At 37.7% G+C, this 23,932-nt stretch overlaps 3 protein-coding genes and 1 long non-coding RNA gene across 7 annotated transcripts; 1 reads left to right on the top strand and 3 right to left on the bottom strand.

Annotated features, from left to right (window-relative positions):
• Nucleotides 1-442: 442 nt before the first annotated feature.
• On the top strand, nt 443-2,252 carry LOC149103614 (QRFP-like peptide receptor). Its single transcript, XM_089274085.1, has one exon. It carries the CDS (start codon nt 504-506, stop codon nt 1,497-1,499), a length of 996 nt encoding a protein of 331 aa, XP_089130211.1. The 5' UTR covers nt 443-503; the 3' UTR covers nt 1,500-2,252.
• Nucleotides 2,253-9,448: 7,196 nt separating this feature from the next.
• Nucleotides 9,449-10,482, bottom strand: LOC110055541 (melatonin receptor type 1A-like). Its single transcript, XM_020761934.2, has one exon. The coding sequence runs from the start codon at nt 10,435-10,437 to the stop codon at nt 9,517-9,519; it is 921 nt and encodes a 306-aa protein (XP_020617593.2). The 5' UTR covers nt 10,438-10,482; the 3' UTR covers nt 9,449-9,516.
• Nucleotides 10,483-10,534: 52 nt separating this feature from the next.
• Nucleotides 10,535-11,975, bottom strand: LOC149103613 (neuropeptide receptor 22-like). Its single transcript, XM_089273188.1, has one exon. It carries the CDS (start codon nt 11,738-11,740, stop codon nt 10,745-10,747), a length of 996 nt encoding a protein of 331 aa, XP_089129314.1. The 5' UTR covers nt 11,741-11,975; the 3' UTR covers nt 10,535-10,744.
• Nucleotides 11,976-15,045: 3,070 nt separating this feature from the next.
• Nucleotides 15,046-22,940, bottom strand: LOC149103612 (uncharacterized). 4 transcript variants are annotated; one of them, XR_016201920.1, is made up of 5 exons: nt 22,127-22,940; nt 19,879-19,963; nt 19,366-19,489; nt 17,442-17,569; nt 15,046-16,855 (listed from the first exon to the last, which is right to left on the bottom strand). It is a non-coding gene; the product is annotated as an uncharacterized LOC149103612 (long non-coding RNA). The 4 variants fall into 4 exon arrangements; XR_016201917.1 differs by lacking the exon at nt 15,046-16,855 and having other exon boundaries at nt 16,906-17,569; XR_016201918.1 differs by lacking the exons at nt 15,046-16,855; nt 19,879-19,963 and having other exon boundaries at nt 16,906-17,569.
• Between the last annotated feature and the right edge of the window lie 992 nt (nt 22,941-23,932).

Genomic DNA, 23,932 nt, shown 5'->3' with positions numbered 1-23,932 from the left:
ACTTTGGTTTGAGTTCCCACTTAGCAAGCTGACGGAACTGGAAATGAAGAAACAGCTAAAGTGAAAAGAAAGTCCATCCACCCATCAACCTAGCTATTATAGCCCATTAACAATTAGAATATTAACGCATGAGGAAATCAAAGTTGCGATTTTCCAAAAAGATTCAAGATTTTCTTCAGTTCCTTACTGGCTAAAATAGACTCTCTTTTCCGTCGGCAGATCAGCATTGAAAACAATGTAATTGTACAGTGTTTGTTCATCATTTTTAAAGTTGTCTTTTTCTTGATATAGTTTTCAGCTGCTGAAGAAAATCCTGTCAATATCGGTTCTTATCAGACTTCCGCAGTCATGCAACTTTACCCGATGTTGTCCAATGTATATCAGCTGTACTTCACAGAGCATTAGACTACAAATGTAACGAAACGTGAAGCCATATCTTTATTACAGCCGTCACTGATAGATAGAACTTGCTCATATTCCGCAAAGTTCCGATTTCGATTGCAATGTTCGCCAACAACAGCTCAACAGATGATGAGCAATTCAAAGGCCAGAGTGGTGCCAACGGAACGTGTTTTCTTCCCATTGACTTTGTGGCCGTCAGGATAAGCTATACCACTATATACAGTGTCCTCCTGCTTGCTTCGCTCACTGGAAATTCTCTACTTATTTACGCGTCCGTAAAATCCAATATCAGGATGGGCCTTATAATAACCAACATAGCTGCTTCAGATCTCTTGTATTCCATATTTCACTTCCCTCGCGAGATGGTAGCTCACATCAAAGGCTCGCCAGCCTTTCAACTCCATGGATGGATTGGACATGTTCTCTGTAAGATCTGCACTTTTGTCACGGATGTTACCATTGCTGTGTCTACTCTGTCCTTGATTTTTGTTGCTGCTGACAGGCTGATTGCAGTTGTGTTGCCAGCAACATATATTCAAATCACTGTTAAAAAGCGACGGCTTCTCATCCTTTCCACTTGGATTGTAGCAATGGCAATTCACTCTCCATATTTCTACACTTTCCGCTTGGAGACCACAAATGGGCAAACTCTTTGTATTACAAACTGGGAGCCGCACTTTAATCACGAGTCAACACATACCCGCTACTATACTGCTTTACTAGTCACTGTTCTGATTGTGCCGCTGATAACAGTGTCCATACTTCAGGCTCTCATTTTGGTAAAGCTAAGAAGTGATAAATTGGCGCAATCTCGTACTTGCATCGCCAATCAACGACGCGCTAAAAGGAATAAAAAACTACTAAAGATGTCTGTAATGATTGCGTTGGCCTTTGCGTTGTGTTGGCTACCTTTCATTGCCTATCAGCTTCTTATTCTTCACTTTGCAAGTTCAATTCCACATTGCAGTTTAGGTTTTAAAATATTTAGTCAGTTCGTGGTTTTTTTGTCGTTGTGTCATTGCATAGTGAATCCATGTATTTGCTTCAAGTTTATGCGCCGTGTTCGAATTGTCCTAAAACCTGGTAGAAATATATAACTACATAGGAAGAGTTCTGCCTTCATGGAAACAAGACCATGGTAAACACTATTTCAACAGAATCTGGAATGCATCGAGACAGTCTAGATTGCTAATACTTTCTGAAATTTTTAGAAAGGCCTAGGTTATTAGCTAATCAGAATACATGGAACGTTCAAACGTAACTGAAATGGATCGAGATATCTAGAAGATGCATCCTGAGAGCTTAGTGTCACTGACCTCGAGTTCTTCAGGTAATCTATTTTAGGGCATTTAAAGAACCATTTATAAGGGTATCTTTATAACAAGAAATATCAATACAGAGCCACGATGTCCCATGATGGACGGAACAAGATAAATCAGTTTGATTAGCAGTAAGTAACGAACACTTACATGATCACGGAACTTCATAAAGGCTTTCCTAAGAATTCAAAGATCGGCGAGAGTAACTAGACTTAAACCAAATACTTAAGGGTGCACCAAGAAGAATCTGGGCGCTGTGCCTCAGTCGAGTAACCACCAAAAGGTTGTTGTTGTTGTTGTTGTTAATGTAAATCCTTCTTAAATCCTGATCTCTTGGTACTATATTATCCCTGTAGTAGTATTTGACAGCTATAGTAATCAGAGAAGTTGCCGTATCTTGAGAAACTCATTTTCTCATTTATAATTTTTGTAAATAATAAGTCAAAACTTCTTGCCACAGTTTATAACGAAAACACTTACCTTTACGTTAATCAGCTTGCGAGAAATTTACCGTAAAACAACAAAAAATAATCCAGGAAGTATAAGAAAAGTAGGTCAAGTTCAAAAGTTATTTTCCATTACTTAAGAAACAGCTTGGAAGAGTTTTTATATTAGCTATCAATCATGTCAACGTGGGTCTTATCAATCCGGTCTGTAACCATGCTGCGCGGTGTTATCGAGCAAAGGCTACAGCTTTTTATCTGTAGGCTACAGCCTACAGAGGCTACAGCTTTTATCTGCATTGAATAACGAAATTCAACGGCATTTTAATATAGAGGTTTTATTCCATCTTGCCCAATTAAAACTGATTAGCACTCAGTATCTGACTGAATATCACAAATTAAAGAGTGTCAGACTGATTTCGAACGCAAAACTAACACTCTTTTATCACTGCTTGCTGCCCAATCGAATTTGCTCGCAGTTCGCAATTTGTTTTCCTCAATTATGAGCTCAAAAACTGACTGCTTTTCACTAAAGAATTTCAAAACCACGATGCCAAATTAAAATTTGAATATTAACGTGCAGCCTTTCTTACCCTTCTTTCCCTGTGCTTTTAAATAGAAGCAGCAAATCCTCTCTTACAAGAATAAATCTTGTTATTAGCATATAAATATTATAAGTGGTTTTATTCTTAAGGTGGCTCTATAGGAGTAATCTTTCATCGGGCTGTGAGCGCTAGTGTTATATTTTATAAGCCGGTTTTATAGCCAGATTTCTCAATCGTTTCAAGTGTAATAAGCACTGATGAAATAGTGTTTTACAATCGTCTCTACATGTGAATGCACAATGTCCAAACAAATGCGTTTTCACCGTTTATGTGGTTTTATTTGTGATTGAAATTACTGGGGTGAAATCTTTCAAAATTACCATAATTCATTAAATCCGATCGATGGACGGAATGCCAGTCCATCGCAGGGTTACCCCGACATTAAATTCGCCGGTACTCATTTATACACCTGGGTGGAGAGAAGCATTATGAGAGTGCCTTTGCCCAAGAACACAACACCATGTCCCTGGCCAGTGCTCGAACCCGGAACGCACGATCCGGAGGCCACCACGCTTCCTCAGCGTATGTACGGTTGTTAAACCCTAGGGAGTCACCTAAGCCGCGTCCACACTAAGGTAAAGTCTGCATAAGAGCCAAGTGACGCGTCAGATCGGCGCTTATCTGTGGCTTCTGTGGCATGAAGCGACTAGGAGTATTTCTACTCCTCCCTGGATGGGATGCTAGTCCAGATACGCCAGACAATTTTGAAAACGTTTTCCGTCGACACCACACCGGATAAATTTGATGACGCAATAGTCACCGGCGATAGAAAAGCTTGAGTGCAGCCTTGAGAGTAATTAAGACGTCATCGTTTTCGAAAACCTCAGTTTTCAATATGTCCTCCGTCCACACTAAGACGCAAAGCGCGGCGTCTTAAAATTCCTCCAGTTTGAAGAGTATCTTCCACAAGCTGCGTTTTCGGTCCGGATTATTGTGGACGGCACAACTAACCGTAGACATAAAGTTGCGTTTTCAAATTTCTAAGCGTAGTGTGGCCGGGGCCTTAAAGCTAAAAATCAGGCCTCTTTTAATAATAAAATTGCTCTTCTTAGTATGCTTAATTATGCAGACTTTTTTAAGAGGCAAATTCCCTACCTGGTAAAAGACCGAACCATCTACTATTCTTAAACTTTGAAAGAGGAAATGCCATCCTGTTGGAAAAAAACTTAGAAATTGAACAACGAATAATAAAATACACTTTCCGCACCACGAACAGCGGCATTACTCTGATTGTCACGGTGCATCGAATCAATTAAAAACAAAACAGCAACAACAACAACAACAACAACAACAACAACAACAAATTAAATGAGCGTATTGAGATTAAAACTGGGGAATCGAGAAAAGGAAAAATCATACGCGAACTGAAACTGACCCACACACCGAAGTTCATTTCTTTTTCCACAACAAGCACAGCATGAACCAACATGTTGTAGAGTGTCGCTCTCCGCCTGGAGGTCAGTACAGTAGTAAAAGCAACCAAACTTTTCAGATACTTTGCTAAAGGCGATAAGAACAGAATGATTGGCTGCTAGCCGGAAGAATAGGCCATTTTACGGGCAGAATTTTTATTTAAACCCATCGCTTCCTCCCCGGCTTGGAAGCAAATTTAGTACCCAATTCTCCACCATTAAATCTTACTAACGGTCACCTTTCCAACACTGAGGTGTAGTGCACTGTAATGGCGGCCTAGCCTACATGTGATATAATGTCGAAGACTTCGTCGCTAGTTTAAAAAGGTAAGACAGTCTATAAGAATGCCTTTCTCATGTCCAGATAAGCTATAGAACACAGTGTCCCCTCTTTCCGTCTCCCTGAAAACAACAAAGATAGTATCTATGTTTCATATCATTGCGTTCACGAATTACATAAACGCAATCTTAATCTAGTGTGTATCGAGATTTTTTGGACGACCGGGTTTTTTAGAAGCCGGGACCCGGGTACTGGCACCCGGGAACCAGGTATTGGATCAAAAAACCATAAGCAGTTGTAAGTAGGTATGACCTATATCTGTAAACACTGAATGTGTAGTGCTTAATTAAAACTTATTAACATAATATATTAGCCCACAATGTACGTAGGGTCCATACAAAGGGTTGACCATGCTTTGGTCTGTTATAAAGTAACGAAATGACGAAATGACGAAAGCAGAAAGAAATTATGGGTAAAACACGATCCACAGACGAGCGTTTCTCTCCGCTTCTCTAGTGCTCTCTCGGTAGTTCGGCTGATATAAAAAGGGACAGATAGTTTACACAACTCCAACAAATTCAATAATTAATCTAAATAACTAGTACAATTCCATAAGATGATATATATGCACCCCTTGTCAGTGACGTAATAGAGACTAGATTTTTGTAGTTGAAATCAGTGAAAAATGCTGAGCATTTGGGATTGGAAAAATGGGAAAATAGTTTACACAACTCCAATAAATTCAATAATTAATCTAAATTAACAGTACAGTTCCATAAGATGATATATATGCACCCCTGTGAGGGAAGTAGAGGAGACTAGATTTTTGTGGTGGAATTCAGTAAAAAAGCTGAACATTTGGGAATGTAAAAAGGGAAAATAGTTAACAGAACTCAAAAAAAGTGAATAATTAATGTTTGTGTTCCAGAAATTAAAAAATGTGGATGATTTGTCTATTCAAATTTTACAGCTAATCAGGACACAATAAGTACAAACAAATTTAAGGTAAATTTAAACTTAAATTTATTAACTACAAGGTGACTTAATTTTGACTTTATAAAAGAAAGCTAGATAGTTAGGTCTCCATTCAAGTCTAGTGGTCAAGCAGGAAAGGAAACAGTTAGGAGTTTTTGTACTTTTTATAGTTGATATATATCAGGCGTCGGTTGTACGAAGGCTGCATAACGCTATCCACCAGATAAATCGCTCTCCAGTGGATAAGGGTTAACAAAACAAATCACGCTATTCAGGGACATTAACATTAACACTTAACTTTCGCTGTACCTCTCTCCACCTAGGTGGACATGATCCTGGACAGGAATGAAACTCAGACTACTTAATCCAGAGTCCAGCACACAAACCATTAGACTACCCCCCACCTCTCACATTTATAAAAGTGTTGGAACAAAACTAGCAAAAGTAAACTTGTTGTGAAATGTATAAACAATAGCCCTCTGGAGTGAAAATATGTTTGAATATTTGTCCGAGGACATTATCTGATCTGAGAAGCGAACAGTTTTCCAAGAATAGTTTTCCTCTGACGGGCACTATGGGCTGATAGTGTCACTCTGTGGATGAACACTATCGCGTCACGTGATCAATTTAAACCAATAAGAATCGGAGAAAATTTAGTGGTGAATTATAATGGCTGATAGTGTCTCGCTACGGATGAACACTATCGCCGCGTCATGCGATCAATTTAAAGCAATAAGAATCGGAGAAAATTTAGTGGTGAACTATAACCTGTGATAGATAGTGAGTAGCGTACCCATATGCCCTTATGAACAAAATCACGGTCGCTTTTTGGCGTTTTCGAAGTGTCAGTGAAAAGGATTTAGCTAGAGTTTTGAACGACTAAGAGATTTATACTAAAACAATTAGATTATTTGCTCTCGATTTCTATCGCGCGATAGTTGACTCGGACTGTGCCCTCGTCAACTATTTAAACAATAGCGTGTTTCTGTCGAAGTTAAGAACTATGGGCTGATAGTTGCCCCGCGGAATTTGATGTTTCAAAACAAATATGCTAGTTTAAAAACATCAAACTTCCAAGGGGCAACTATCAGACCAATAGTTCCGAGACATAAACACCCTATTGTCTTTATTGTTCACCACTAAATTTTCTTCGGCGCGCCAGTTCAAAAACCATATTAAATTATTTTCAACTTTTTTTAAAAGAAAGCCGTGAAAGCCAAGTGTAAAATTTAAAAAGGAAAATAAACAAATCCCACTTAATTACAATTTCACTTGTTCATTTTCTTATAAGCTCGCTTGTTTACAGAAAATTTTTCACGGACAAGTACTATCCATCCGGGTATTTTCCTCGGATGGGCACTATGGGCTGATAGTGTCTCTCCGAGGATGAACATTATCGCGTCACGTGATCAATTTAAACCAATAAGAATTAGAGAAAATTTAGTGGTGAACTATGACACGCGATCGAAATCGAGAGCGAATAATCATACTGTGTAACAGAAACATGATTTTAAACCAATCAGCGCGCGTATTTTCTTAGGACTGTTTTCCAAAGCCATTAAAGGGAGCGCCCCCTCGGAACTGCATGAGAGAATATAGCGTCAGAACTAATGGAAAGGCAAAGGAACGCAAGCTGGTTTGATACACAGTTTTCTCTTTGGGATAACTCAAGTGACTGCTACGAGTTCGAGAATTTATTTATCAAAACACAGCAAACACATCTGGTTTTTTGGTTTTTTCAGGTTGACTCCCTCAGCAGCGTAGTAGGGCTTCAAGGGAAGGGAGGCTAAAGAAAACCCATCCCATAATGCCTATCGATCGTCCAACTTTTGTTGTTTCCACGCGTATCCCCAGGGCCTTCTCCACTTTTCAAAATGGCGGGACGGAAGCCACCATTTTGAAAATCGTCGCGGAGAAGACCCTAGGGACGAGTTTGGCTTCGACCTTCTGAGTGTATAAGGATATTTGACTATTATAATATACTTTTTTACTTCTTGGTAAGTAAATAAGCTTTCTTATTAATGAAGGCTGTATTAATATTAATATAGAAGTCATATTGAATCTGGTGACTTTTTCTCAATTCCAGTAAATTAGATCACAGAAAGAGAATGGAGAGGCTGCCATATTGTTTATACCTAAGCTTAAGGTAAGTTGTGTTATTTGACAATGAAATTATGTCCACCGTATGTACTCAGCATTTTCACACTCTCCCCCTAGTTTCTTTTCTTATTCTTTTTCTTTGTAAAGACATAACTATTTAGTAGTTCTACTCCACATTGCAAATGCAAAAGAGGTTCAAATGGTCGGCTAAATCGGCCGTCGTCGTAGACGTGTCTTGATGTCTTGAGAGGGTTAAATCAAGAGCTTATTTACCAGGAGAAAGCAACGTCACAGTATTTATGATGCAGCCTTTTTACAGATGTTTATTTTTGGATTATTTTCCAATATATCATATACTTGATTTAAAATCCACTGGTATACGGTACATACCCCAAAACCTTGGCCAACCCTACTTAGTCCTGGAAATCTGCAAAGTAATATAACAATTAAGCCTATATATTTGGTTCTTACAGGCAAAATATGAACTGTGGGAAGTTACCCTACACTATACATTATGGGTTGCTGGAAAAATGTAAACAAAGCTGCTATTGAAACAATCACTTTTTAATGCAATTTTCTATGTTGCATGTACGTGTAATAACTTCTACTCCAAAGAAAACAGCAACTGATAAGTCTCTCATTGAAATATTTTCATTAACTATCAGGCAAACGAGAATCAAACAACAACACGGGACAACTAAGACCAGTGGAGGAGTCAGATATACCGGTACTTTATTTATTGAGATTCAGTTAAATTAATTGAAAAGGTGTCTTTCAAAAATTTGCTCGAATTCGATCCTTGAATGCACGGACATTTCTGAACGAGTTCTGTGAACTCCTTGGTGCTCCGTGGGTAAACAAATTACATTTACATACATTTTTACAAGACTTTTGGCGGGAAAATTGGAAAAACTTTGCACCGCGCGTCCCCTGACAACTTTTTTGACAAACATTTTAAGAAGGTACCTCCTTGAATTTTTCCGCCACAAAATTAAAAATTCAACATATACCATCTTGTACACAAATGAACGAAACATTTGACGCCAATCATTCGAGGTTTTCAAAAAAACTAAGATTTTGAATCCAGTAAATATTTGTTTCTGTTCAAGATGATATATACCATGATGATTTCTTATGAAATAGTCAGCCGTAAAACGACGAGCAGCTAGAAACCTATTCAAAGAGATGAGAAGAGCAAGTTAAAATTTCTGCAACTGCAACGTTTCTACCCAACATTGAAAAGAAGAAAACATTTGTAAATCAAACTATTTACTCCGCTATATATGATATTTCAAAAGATACAATCTTTTAGTTAAAAAATCTCTCAAATCTTGATTTTGTAGTCTCGTTTCAATGTCCGCACTGGCAAAATTGTCAATGATCCCATCATTTTAAAGCTGCGCGATGTAAATCCTGTACAACTAGGTCAATTTATGTACTCTTCTCAAACCATACCCTTCTATCAAAGTTAGCTGACAAATTTGCTTTGCACTGCTAGCTGGGTGTTCCATACATGTTATACAAGAAATCCCGATTCCTGACATTAATCCTATGAGAACTAACATTAATTATAGACCCTTCTGTGCTTATCTGGAGAATCGAACATAGCTGAAGTGTTTAAATGACTACATTCCCACCCTCTTGCCACCAGTCAGTCTATCTTCAAAGTGGGTGTTTCTCTATCTGAGTCTCTCTGCCCCCGACCCAACTTGATAGGTCAGTTCTGAACAGTTTACTTCTATTTATGATTGTCCACCTTACTCTTCAAGGCCACCCTCACGAAAGGATTAACATGCTTTCTGCAAGAATAGAGTGATAACGCAAAAGCAATTACCGCTATGTGTGGAACAATGATAATTGCTGCCACTAGCAATGCGTGTACATAAATTATGTACACACATATGTAGCGGCGGGTAATTTAAATATTTCCACACAAAATATTCCAACCAATATCACCATAAGGAGTTTACAATTATCCCTTTAAGTTTGGTTTCGACATTGTAATAGCTTAAGGGATTCTTTCCTCATCGTTCTGTTAGTGACGCCATATATCACTGGGTTGATCCAAGAACTGAAGAAAGCGAACAGTGTGGCATAGGGCACCCAATATGAAGGTATAGGCCAATGTGCATATGCATTAAGAATCCGCACAACTGTTAGAGGAATCCAGCAAACGTCAAATCCCACAACTGTGGTCAGAAGAACCCGAGATGCCTGAATCTCGTGTGGGCTTACTACTACTTGACTGGTGATGTCCTGTAGAGAAGGATTGACTACAGAATTGTGCCGCTTTATGGTACGATACACGCTTCCGAAACAAAATATGATTAAAGACATTGCAAGGCTGACAAATCCAACTATACCTTTGGAAATGCCAGCTCGGATTTCCAACCCTGTTGCTTCACAAACTAAATCAAGCGGATACCACAGGAATAAAATCGGCGTGGCAAGTGTGGAAGTAAGGTTTGCTTTGAGTGTCAGCAACAAAACCAAAGGGATCGAAAAAAGCGTTTTCTTCCTTGTGAACAGTGTAGGATAAAGATGAGGTTTTGCGATACAAATGTAACGATTAACAGCAGTCAACGCCAAAATATTTATTGACGTTGCACCCCAAAAATAAGTAGCGACACCGCTAAATTGGCAAAAGGCGAAATTGAACGGCCATGCTCGATAACCAGATGCGACTGCGGAAAAAGGAAGTACAAAAGTGGATGCCATTATATCAGCTATTGCCAAGGACAACACGTAGATATTTGTAACAGTTCGCAGTCTCCTGTTTTGGTATAAAGCGAGACAGACGAGCGAGTTTCCCATGAGTGAAAAAATGGCAGATAGAGTCAAAATTACACTGTGTATGGCAACTGCTGGTAAACTTCTTGTATCTTCTTCTGGTAGAGTCATCAGTACAGTTGTAGAAGTATAAATTAAATTCCCTTAACTTCCTTTCTACAAGACAAAAAAACAAGAAAGATAATTGAAATTTCCTTTTATTGCATCAGCTGCAGGCCTTAGACAGCTACATGTCCCACACGTCTTTTTCATAGACATTTAATTATCAAGTCCTTGTGAAAACTGGACACGTATCAAGAAAAGTGGATCCATTTGGCTAACAAAAGGCTTTGTTTTACAGCCCAAAATCAACCTAATATGGCCATTTTTGAACAATGGCGGCGGCAGCTTGAAAATGCTCAAGGGACTTTCAATGTGGTTATATATTTCTACCAGGTTTTAGGACAATTCGAACACCGCGCATAAACTTGAAGCAAATACATGGATTCACTATGCAATGACACAACGACAAAAAAAACACGAATTGACTAAATATTATAAAACCTAAACTGCAATGTGGAATTGAACTTGGAAAGTGAAGAATAAGAAGCTGATAGGCAATGAAAGGTAGCCAACACAACGCAAAGGCCAACGCAATCATTACAGACATCTTTAGCAGTTTTTTATTCCTTTTAGCGCGTCGTTGATTGGCGATGCAAGTACGAGATTGCGCCAATTTATCACTTCTTAGCTTTACCAAAATGAGAGCCTGAAGTATGCACACTGTTATCAGCGGCACAATCAGAATAGTGACTAGTAAAGCAGTATAGTAACGGGTATGTGTTGACTCGTGATTAAAGTGCGGCTCCCAGTTTGTAATACAAAGAGTTTGCCCATTTGTGGTCTCCAAGCGGAAAGTGTAGAAATATGGAGAGTGAATTGCCATTGCTACAATCCAAGTGGAAAGGATGAGAAACCGTCGCTTTTTAACAGTGATTTGAATATATGTTGCTGGCAACACAATTGCAATCAGCCTGTCAGCAGCAACAAAAATCAAGGACAGAGTAGACACCGCAATGGTAACATCCGTGACAAAAGTACAGATCTTACAGAGAACATGTCCAATCCATCCATGGAGTTGAAAGGCTGGCGAGCCTTTGATGTGAGCTACCATCTCGCGAGGGAAGTGAAATATGGAATACAAGAGATCTGAAGCAGCTATGTTGTTTATTATAAGGCCCATCCTGATATTGGAGTTTACGGACGCGTAAATAAGTAGAGAATTTCCAGTGAGCGAAGCAAGCAGAAGGACACTGTATATAGTGGTATAGCTTATCCTGACGGCCACAAAGTCAGTGGGAAGAAAACACGTTCCGTTGGCACCACTGTGGCCTTTGAATTGCTCATCATCTGTTGAGCTGTTGTTGGCGAACATTACAATCGAAATCGGAACTTTGCGGAATATGAGCAAGTTCTATCTATCAGTGACGGCTGTAATAAAGATATGGCTTCACGTTTCGTTACGTTTGTAGTCTAATGCTCTGTGAAGTACAGCTGATATACATTGGACAACATCGGGAAAAATTGCATGACTGCGGAAGTCTGATAAGAACCGTTATTGACAGGATTTTCTTCAGCAGCTGAAAACTATATCAAGAAAAAGACAACTTTAAAAATGATGAACAAACACTGTACAATTACATTGTTTTCAATGCTGATCTGCCGGCGGAAAAGAGAGTCTATTTTAGCCAGTAAGGAACTGAAGAAAATCTTGAATCTTTTTGGAAAATCGCAACTTTGATTTCCTCATGCGTTAATATTCTAATTGTTAATGGGCTATAATAGCTAGGTTGATGGGTGGATGGACTTTCTTTTCACTTTAGCTGTTTCTTCATTTCCAGTTCCGTCAGCTTGCTAAGTGGAAACTCAAACCAAAGTGAAATCATGTTAATTTAGATGTAAATTACAAGCTATATTGAATATTTGCAATTATATAGCATGAAATGTAAGTGCGGCCGCAGCATTGTAAGATTTCACGCGATGGTCTATTTTGACTTCTCGAAATTAGCATTAACTCTCCGTTTGACATGGAATTTGGCACACTGAAACAGTCGGATACTGAGTAATCATGAATATAATTGGACAAGATGGGTTAAAAACTCTACTAACTTGCTATGAATTTAATTAGACGAGATGGCTAAGATCAAAAAACCTCAGGTAGCACTTTACTCAATGAAAGAGCAATATTGCTGCGAGGGACTAATAAAACCTACGTCGACATAAATGAGGACTCGTTAAAATTGACGCTCTTCCAACCTGCTTCTAGAGTGAGGAAAAGTTAGTTAGTATTTGAACTTCCACTCGTTTTATTATTTTTTTTTTTTTAGAATTTTGATTTGTTTTTACTCTTACACCATTTTCATCGCGCAGGCTGGGTATATTAAAAATAAAAGAACGGTTTTGTATATCTGTGGAATTCAACAATTTTTTTAAATTTTTTTCTATATTTTCAATTCCTCCATTCCGTGTTCGAAGAAGAAGAAGAAGAAGAGGAAGAAGAAGAGGAAGAAGAAGAAGAAGAAGAGGAAGAAGAAGAAGAAGAAGAAGAAGAAGAAGAAGAAGAAGAAGAAGAAGAAGAAGAAGAAGAAGAAGAAGAAGAAGAAAAAGAAGAAGGAAGAGAACAACAAGAACAACAAGAACAACAACAACAACAACAAAAAGAAGATGATGATGAGTTTTCATATTCGCACAGTCAAACAACAGCCAGCAGGATTATTCCAGCTTCAGCTCCGACCAATTTTGTTTTCAGCTCCAAGGGCTATGTAAGGCAGCTGTTATAGTTATATAAGTTAACCTATATGCATCATCATTGCTTTAGTTTCTGTTTGCGGTGAAGGTCACCACCTGGCTGATCACTTCGTCACCATTACAGGTCTTCTAGCCAATACACTGGCTGGCTAATAAGAAGTTTGTGTAAAGACCTCAAAAATATCACGAACGTCTTTAGAAAGTAGGATCCTTAATAGGTGTATGGGTTTGTAGGGTTAAAATGGTGTAATGGCTATGTAGCTGATCATGAAGCTGATGGTTAAGTGGTTTTCCTTTAATTTTAGCAAAACAAATGATTTATTGCTTGACGTTTAGATGTCGCCATGAGGCCATTGTTTTTAGAGTTTGCAAATGGAGCACGACTTTCATTTATGTCTGTCAACGCGCTCCTGCAACTGCCCACGAGTATACCCCACATATCCTGCATCACCACAAGCTCGAAGCATCACCACCGGGTCTTGTACCACAGTTTTACGTGCTTGCCACATGTGCCAGCAAATTTGATTACCTCATTCATGAAGAGATGCTAAACATAAGCAATCTAGAACTAGAACTAAACGTGTAAACTGAAAACTGACTCAACTTACGCTGAAGTGTCAGTTTAGCAATTTATTTAGTATGTAAATTTCAGCTGGAGCCTACCTTCATATTCGCTTTGTGATACTTTATTTGCTCTTTATAACGGCGTCATGCATGACAACACCGAAGCGATAAATAGAAATTACAATAGAGAGCAATAAATCTTCCCGTTATATTAAATTTTTCCTTTTGGATAGGGACTGATAGTCTCTTAATCCTGAGTTTTGCAATCCGGAATCCAGCTCTAGGTAAAGAAATCCAAGTTGCTGAAGTCCACTCAAAAATGTAACAGGAAAGTTACTCATTTTTAAGGGCAGATGTGTTGCAAGGATTTGAGTTATGAGGGTCTCCATAGGAAAGCGGTAGCTTTGCTTCGTTTTTTAAAGGTATAAATTGAAATGATTTTTGAATAAAATCGACATGTGGTTATGTTGGATTCTTTGTAGTCTGCTGCCTTCTCCGGGCGATTTAAAGTAATTTCGGTGAGCCTTTAGACTTCACTTAGGACTGGAAACTCCGCAAAGAAACTTCTCTGGCACCCAGGATAGACACCTTTCCAACCCTCTGCACTCTTTCTAACTTCCTAATACTTCTCCTTAGCAACTAAAAATAAGAAGTTAATTTAGATATTTGACCAAAAGAGTAACAATCTGCTTATATTTGGTATTCGTAGTAGCTTTGCTGATCAGGGTTGAACGATATTTTTTTCATTTTTGGGAAAGAAACTAGTAGACAGTTTGCTTCAGCCTACAGGTTTCATATAAACTCGTATTTAAAGAGAGTGTACAGAAATCCCACAGTACACCATATTTGTGTCAGCTTATGTCAATCAGTGGATGTGAAAGTTCATAAATATGCATTTGGGATGTGCTTGCAGACTCAAGAAATTTACGAAAGAGCTGAACTCAGAATCCGTGTATACGTAAAACTGATAGCCTAATCTACCCACCAGGTTGCTTTAATCCTATATAAAAAAGGACAATTGTTAGATCCTGACAACTTACCAGTCCACCAGGGGCCTTAACTTTTTATCTTTCAAACTTCAAGTTTTCTGCAGCAAATGACAATCTTACGTTGATCTAAATTTCACCACAATTTAAAATTTCTTTCTCCGGTGGATGACTTGCTTGTTCTTTACTACAAAATACGCTGCAAATGGTTAATCCACGCACGCTCTGTTTCTATAACAGATCATTTCTCGGTCTTATTAGAAGATTGTCTCTTGGAAATCATAGTAGTTTAAACCAATATATAGATTTAGGCCAGCCTAAAAGCGGAGCTCCTCAGTTATTTTTCGGAATGTTGTTGCTAATGAAAATAATCCAACATGTATGAGGTAAATTGCGAATGATTTAATAGTTTCAGCCGGAACTAGTATTATATCAGCAGATCGAGGTGTAAGATGGTGTGATTATGAAATATAGAGCCACGATTTCAAGGATTTCTGGGAAGCTACCAAAAATCTTGATCACATAACAGAACTGTCTTCTGTGCTTTTTGGTGGCATTTCTTGTTCTTTCCTACCTTATTCAGAAAGACAAGGCATTGTTATTAATCATTATATTCTTCCTTTGTTAACATGGGGACTCCCACACAAAAGAAGTTTACACATTTTTTTGTTGTGGGGACTGATTGAAATGTAGTGGTTACAATATACTCAGTCCCTGAATCTCTACCAAATGAAATCTCACAAAAATACCAAAACAGTATACATATGTGAAAAGTTGGAAAGTTTTGTTTTCTAACTTGTCCCCAAAGATACATTTAGCCATCTTCACTATTGTATGGAGTCTCCTCCTGCTAGAAGGGTTTGCAATAAGCAAAATCACCCTCGCATGAATGGTAATTACGATATTTTTTTTTTGCTGATCATGAATACTTGCATAGGCTTCTAATAATAATTTTATTATTCAATTTCAATGTGATTTGTTCTTTTTCTCGACTGGCATTGTGGACTACAAGAGCTGCGATTGGGTTCCATTGATTAATTTTGCTATGATTAAATTATACCAAGAATTATCAGTGAGCTAAGAGGAAGTTATATTATGTACATGTATTTTGTCTGCACTACACAGCCAAATGCACTCAAAGGTTATGAGGCATAGGTACATTTGTCAGAAGAGCCCAGCATATCCAAGATATGTTTTGATTGACACATCAATTAAGATAATTTACAGCAAAATGGATAAAAAATACATCAATATCCTACATGCACCAAAGCCAGACATGGGGTTATAAGGCAATCGTTTAAACAACAGATTGAAATAATTTATAAATTAGAGAACACTATTTCTACAACAGAATGGAACAAATTAACCTTATCGGACATTGCGAATGGCAAGGCTGTCTGTAGAATGTCACAAATTTCTCAACCCTTTCTTTCTACAAAAATGCTAATCCTGCAACTTTGCTTAAGACCCAGTTCTCCATTTCGTGTTGGCAAAATATCAATTTATGCCATGTCCAATGCAGATTATCACAAAATTGATTTAAAAGCTCAATAAATATCATTTTAAAGCCAAAAAGCCAATTATTTAAATAAACCACGAGTAAATTATCTCTAAGAAAAACTGATTAAATTAACAGGCACGTAAAAACAATTAGTTAATATGTGTTTCTTAATAATGTAATGCAGTGTATCTGTCACAATGTTGCAGCTATGATATTACTACAAACAGGATGGGTTGCAGAACTGAACCTCCAAGTCAGTTTATTCAAAGAACTTGGTGCAGAATTTATAATCCCATCAAGTTGTCTGTAAATACAGAGAAACCAAACAAAGCATTACAATCATAAGTAATGAATTACTAAACTCTTTTACATGTACTGTATGAACAGTGTATGTTCCATTAATATTGGGGATCTCTCAGAAGCTGCATCCATGATAAATTAATTTGTTCCCAGATGCATTTGTTTATAGAACTTTTCACAAATTAATATCTCTGTCATAACAGTGACCTCTGTGTTCTCCAACAATTAGCACACAAGAAAAATACACTCAGTAAGATATTGTTTACAATAAAAATCAATGCCTATAAGCAATCATAAGGACCTTAAATTTATATTACCTCAGAAATATCTCACCAGGCCATGGTTGCTTTGAAAATCTTTGATGTGTTAATACAGGCTCCCCATCTGTAACCTGTTCATATCTTGACTGACAGGAACAGGCATGTAATTCCTTTCTTTGATATACAGTGTACTTCATTGTTAGCTGTTTACTGAGTGTTAGTAGTGAATCAAATGCTAGGGGTTGGTACTCCAACTTTCACTGTGGCAGGCTCTGCCCTGAGATACAAAGCAAACTTACATAACTGTTATGAACTTCGCCACTTGCTTTCGAGAGCAAATGCAATTTGCTTCAAACAAGCAACTGGAACATTGATGGTTACAACAATGTGCACAGTCCCAATCACAGGGTCATCCAGGCTGTTTGGTTGTACATATAACTGCACAACTGTATATGAGTTCAGCTTCCAGAAGAAAATCAGAGTTTGTCAGGATAAATACTGATGTTCTTGCTTACTCAATGAATGAATGTGCAGTTCCAGAAGATATTCACACCCAACACCCATTCACGGCCAGTCTTTAGAAATTCCAAATTAAAGTATCAGGAATCAAGAGCTCTAATAGAGAAAAAACCTCCATGTGGGGTATGAATCTTTTCTTGAAGAAAACAATGTCTGAGAAATCATTAATTACAAAATAATGTTTAAGAAACATCTTACCTTTCAGAGAATTTTGTAATCTACACTGTCTGGCCAGTTCATATACATGTATTTGACAAGTTGACACTGGGCGTGTTTGTAAATTTGTGCACTTCAACATCACATTACTATGTAGTAGCACTGGCCAACTAAAAACAAACAGCATAATTTGGTTAATTAATATACACTGTACATTATTAGGTTGAAATATTGGTGTAGATTGTTGCACATCAACAGATACAGAAACTATTTGCACCTGAATCATAATGAGTGAAAAATCGTGCATGAGACATTTACATGTACATGTAACAGCCCTCCACCTCAGAACCATCACAGATATGATATGATATTTTTAAACTCTCTGAAATTTCAGATTATTCAAGATTAACATATGCACATACATCATCTGGGGCAACTCTAAAACACTGAATTTGGAAACCGAAATCCGGAATCCAGAATCTGGAATCCAGAATCTGGAACCAAAAACCAGAATCTGGAATCCAGATATTACGAATGATGATAGAAATAATTCACTTCAGCAATGTCTAATAAATAAATATGAGCAAAAATCATTTTGTTGTTATTTATTTTCTTGGCTTTACTTCAGCCACAGACTGTAATTACTAAAAAATTATTGACTAGTTCTGAACAACCCTTAGCTATATATCTGGCCCCGTCGTTCAAAAGCTGCATAAAGCTATTCATTGGGTACATCACTATCCAGTCAGGGTTACTGATTTTTTGGGTGGATAGAGTTACTCATAGCCTGCGAGCAGGCTCTAGTATCTGTCTCTATTGTCTGAGCAGGCTAAATAGGTGTCTAGTGTTTTTCTGCATTGGCATGTCACCAAGAGCCTTCATGCGGCTTTGCTACTCACACCCCCAGCCCAAACACGAGAGCCTGCTCATAGGCTAAGTTACCCATCTTTTGTTCAAGCTGGCCCTGGTGAGAGCCCGGTTCTTGTCTAAATCAAATTGCTCTGAGAAGACTGGTGAGCAGCACATTAACAACAAGCTATTATAGGCTATTGCAGTGAGTTTCTGGCAGTCTTTCAGCATCTTTGAACAGCATGTGGTCTGATCTGTCAGCAAGTGAGAAGCAGATGGAAGTAAGTGTGCAACATTTCTACAAATTGTTTTAATATGATGGCCGCCAAGAATATGAAATGCTGATTTGTCACAGTATCAGTGTGGAAATTGTGTTAATCTGGAATTGGTCTCGTATCTGTTGGAAAAATCAAATTTCATATTTAGACCAGACGGGTTAGCCCTTGGACTTCGAAATTGGGGGGCGTGACCGTCAATGTACAGGGAGCTGCCACTGATGGATATCCTGTTCTCTATGACATTTTCTATCTTGTTCAGTATGTACTAGACATAAAGGATAAATTTATACTTCCGGTAAATTGAAGATCACTTATTAAACAAAATGGCAATTATCAGCAAGCTTATTTTAGACACTCTCGAGGTGCTTGGAATAAAATTAAGACGCACTTTACTGAGATTCTCATAATCATAGCCCTCACTAAAAATAACGGTTGCACAATTTCAACAGACGGGGAATTTTTGTTTCAAAAAAGGTTAAGTTTGAGGTCCTTTTTATTTGGCAGCTTACTTTTTACAGTCGAAAAGCTAAGCAAAACAATTTTCGCGTATTTGAAGAACTTATTTTCTTTGATTTGTGGATTCCAGTTTCCAGTTTCTGGATTCCGGTTTTTGGTTCCAGATTCCGGATTCCGGTTTCTGGGTTTTAGGGTTGCCCCATATTTAACATATGGTTTGCTTCACATTCAGTTTACACATGGCTGTTATCCAGCATAGGCAGACTTATAAGTTTTCCTTCAAAAATATATTGCAACAACTATTGCATCTTTCGCTACTTATTCTTGTGATGAAATGACACAAAATTCAAGAACAAGAAGTCATAAGCATAAAACTAACTTACATGGTAGTGCTTACAGTTCCTCTTACTGTCTGCATATGCTGTCCATAAACTGATGCTGCCTGGACAATGTACTCATTATTTTTCTGATCACACCTTTTAAAACATCACTGTTATATAATTTGTCCTGAAAAAGCAATACATGAAATGTTATGCCTTTGGCACTCACCAAATACCTTTACATGATGTATAATGTACACCACATCAACATTCACAATTCTCTTTACTTTCATTGTAACTCTTTTGTGTCATTTTCCCTCACTTGAAGACAGGACTTCCACATTAGGTTATAATTTGCCTCTGGAATCTCTATGAATTCACAGGGAGTGATAACAATTAAATCATGACTAATTTTAGCAAAGGAGGCATTCAAATGTCAGATTTTAATGCTAAGTTTATACAGTAACTTTACATTACTCTTCGTACATATATATAACCTCTCAATTATTGCACCTATAGACAGAAGGTGTGCTGGGGGAAGAAATGTTCTAAACTCTCTGAACGTTTCCCCCTTACCTGTAATAGGATGACTATTATGAACTACGGTTTGTAACCAACACCAACATCAGTTTATGTATACACATGTATATTTTGTTGTTGTCTGTAATCATAAAAAAATAAAAATTTAAAATCCTCCATAAAGTTCACACTCAATAGCACTGCTACATGTAGCACTGTTACTGGAAATCAATTTAAGTGAAACTGTTGAAACAGCTCTGCCAAAATTTTTCCTAGCAGTTAAGGCAGGATAACAGAATATACATGTAGCACACAGCAAAGGCTAGAGATACACACATGTTAGTTATCAGTTAGGATTTGGTGAGCTTCTGTGCTGTAGGTATGGTGGAAAATAATAGATTATCAGAAATGAAGGTTCCTGAGACATTTTGACAGCACTGAGAGGAATTAATATATAAATTCACAAAAGAAGGAGAAGTTCTTGCCCTGTCCAGTTCTCTGTAATAAAAATATCATTTACATATGAGTCATTTATATGTGGTTTGTGTTTAAAGCCGATATAATGCACACTCTGATTGGCCAATTCCAGTGCATTATTTACATTTACATGGTATACCTCAGTAAAACCATAAAACATTTTGTGCGACTAAAATAAAAAATATAAAAAATAAAAAGAAATGCCTAATTCATAACAATTTAAAATACTCAACACCAAAACGAATGTAATTCTTTACTTGAAAAATATTCTCCCGTAATGCCCATGGGTCAATTACAGGCATGCTAAAAAGTCCTAACGCAAAGTAAAAGGAAATTAAGAAAACTATTGCTTTTTTCTGGAAAATTGTAGCGACTGAAGACAATGATGGAACACTCTGAGAGTGCATTCTATCAACCTGATGAGATAAAATTTAAGGAGAATAGAGAATTCACGAAGTTATATCACAAACAAATTGGTACAGGACAGGAGAAAGGAAACTGTACAGCCAGGAAGAAACTGAAACTTTCTTCGACCAGCAAAAAAGTATGCATGCACAACAAAGAAAACAGTCAGTGACATTCATTTAATAAGTTAGTAAATAAAAAATTAGTGTGAAGAAGAGAGCAAAGAGAGAGAGAGTGGAGATAGGAGAGTGCTCTCTCCAACTAAATTGTGTATATATGTATGTAAAAGTTATTCTTATTACTGAGAAATGGTCAGGGCAAGAACTTCTATTACACTGTTCAATTTACCGAGTTAATTAGTACTATCTCACTTTTTTGGAACATTTCCATGTTAAGTGTAAATACCGCATTGGGGAATAACCTCTTATTAACAAAATACGGTCAATGTACCCCCAACCAAAAGCAATGGCACAAATAACATGAAATAGCCAATCAAAATCAAAGCAGAGCTTTATTTGCAGACAGGATTGCCATGCATAATCGTCTACTCGACATTTTGGATATAAGCATTTCACCAAACCGAACTAATTGGACAGACAACAAAATAAAACGAGGAAATCTACATTATAAACACAAGATGCATATCACTACATCTGAGCTCGAGTATCAACAGCAAATCCCTTTTCAATGAACGGTGACCGAATAAAAGAGAGGATAAAGAAAATTCGTTTAAGCTTGCGGTGTTAAAGTTGAAAAATTATTCACGCTTAAATTTGAATATTACTGAGAGTCTGTATTTTTGCCGACGGCTTAATTTAGCTATGCAGTCATTTTATTGGCAGTAGCTTTACCAGTCTTCAACCAATTTAACCTCGGAATTCACAAAAGCATTTCGCCAAACCGAATAAATTGAACTAATAAAACGAGGAAATCTCCATACTTTGTAATCACAATATGCAAATATTCACATAGGAACAAAAGTAAATTTAGCAAATCCTGTTCGCTTCGGCTTAAAATGGTTTGTAGACCTTTCTTGGTTCAGTTTTCAACAACAGAAGAACAAATTTTAGCAGTCTACGAAGCGGCAGTGCTAACTAAATCAGAGAAAACTTCAAAACTCGCCCGGCCGTGTTTACAAGTACGATTTTGGTTAAGCTTATTTTTAGATGTGAGGTTATAAGCTTAAATTGACGACGAAAATCGATAGAAAACATAATTTGTTTACAACTTACAGCAACCTCCAAAGCGACCCACGTGTTATTGTTTAGAGACGAGCGAAATCAAAACGATGCAATTTTTAAAATCTCTTACAGCATGGCTTCAAATAAGGAAGACTCTTAATGGATTCCAATTGAAAATAAGCTTATATCGCCGAGGAAACTTGTTAATTTTCATACCAAACGCAACAACAAAAGTCACTTACCGCAAGTTGGCAATTCAGTTCGGCCAGTGTAAATCTTCCAGGCAGAAACTTGCAGCAAAAGTTGTGAAGACTAAACTGAAGTTATATTTTCGATAGAGCAACGAATCAACCACTTCTTTCCGCTACGTTTACTGTTTTGCAATTTCTCTAAAACACTCGGGTACGTTTGATTTCTCTGATGTTCATCACCTGACCAAATCAGGTGACTTTTGAATTTTCTTGCACGGCTGCACAGCATCACGTTCGCGCGAATTTTGAACTTGGCCATGGGGAGTTCGGCAGTCTTCTGAATCAATTTGTCGGGTACTTTCGCCTCCTTTCTATAGCCCTCGTTAGCTTTGGTTCACGGCATTGTTCGGTATTATTTCACCTCCTTTCTCTAGCCCTTGACTAGCTATAATTCACGGCATTGTTCAGTACTGTTTCGCCTCCTTCCCCAGCGCTGGCCCGCTCAGTCTTTTTCGCGATCTTCTTCGCTACTTCTTTGCCTGTTAATTCTTGCTTTCTGTCTTTTGCTTCAGCGCAACCCTGTCTTAAAAATATTAAATCAACCTCCACTATCGTTTTTCTTTAAAAATCCCGCCAAGAAAAATGGCATTCACCCGCTACCAACTGAGGGTGCATGTCTCTGTCAACCTATTAGCTGGAGTATGGCCGCCATCTTGCGCGACTCCGTCGTCGTCGTCGTCGTCGTCGCCGTCGTGCGTACGCGCCCACGAGCAATACCGCTAGCCATGATAACCATGAGAAAATCAATTCATGGGTTTCCTTTTCTTCCCTATATGGGTATGGGGCTCCGCCGGAGCTCCGCTAATATCTTGTCTCGGGCACAGTCTAAAAGATAGCTCCTTACCTCACGATAAATCTATATTGAGCTACTTGATAAACTATGCAGTTCCGATTGGCAAATCAAAAGGTGCAGCTGTTATGTCATTGAAGTACAAATTTTATATCACATATTAAAATAGATAATTTACAGAAGAAGGTGATGGTCCAGTCTACTGCTAGTCTAATCAACCCAACAGCTTGCTTTAAAGATATATTTTTGATCCTACAAAAGGACAAAATTAGAGCTTGGTAACTTACCACAGATGGTCCCATATACCCACCAAAGGCCTTAACCTTTTTATCTATCCATCCTCAAGTTTTCTGCTGGCAAATGACAGTCTTAGGTTAACTTAAATTTGATCTCAGTTTAAAATTTCTTTCTCCGATAGATGACTTACCTGCTATTTATTAAAAATATATTACAAATAGGTAATCCACATAAGCTCTGTTTCTATAAGAGATCATTTCTCGGTATTACAAGAACATTGTCCTCTGGAAGTTAAAAGTAAGTGTAAATTAAATTCCTTGAACTTCCTCTCTACAGGGCAATATTAACAAGAAAGGTAATTGCTATTTCCTTTTATTACTTCGGCTGTAGGCTTTAGCCAGCTGCATGTCCCACAGGTCTTTTTCACGGACATTTAATTATCAAGTCCTTGTGAAAACAGGACATACGTACGTAAAACTGAGAGCCCAATCTAATGATAGTCTAATCAACCAACCAGGTTGCTTTAAAGAAAAAAAAAAGGACGATGTTAGAACCTGACAACTTACCACTGTAATCCACCAGGGGTGTTAACTTTTTATCTTTCAAGTCTCAAGTTTCTGCGAGCAAATGATAATCTTAGGTTAACCTGAATTTCACCTCAACTAAAATTTCTTTCTCCAGTGGATGACTTGCCTGCTCTTTATTACCAAATACCGGGTGCAAGTAGTTAATCCACATAAGCTCTGTTTCTATCAGAGAACATTTCTCGG

The sequence above is a fragment of the Orbicella faveolata genome, unplaced genomic scaffold (genome assembly GCF_042242905.1).
Source record: "Orbicella faveolata isolate gen_17 unplaced genomic scaffold, um_ofav_v1 contig_35, whole genome shotgun sequence".
Taxonomy (NCBI): domain Eukaryota; kingdom Metazoa; phylum Cnidaria; class Anthozoa; order Scleractinia; family Merulinidae; genus Orbicella; species Orbicella faveolata.
Note: the sequence above shows the minus strand (reverse complement) of the source record. Positions and strands in the feature narration are given on the sequence as shown.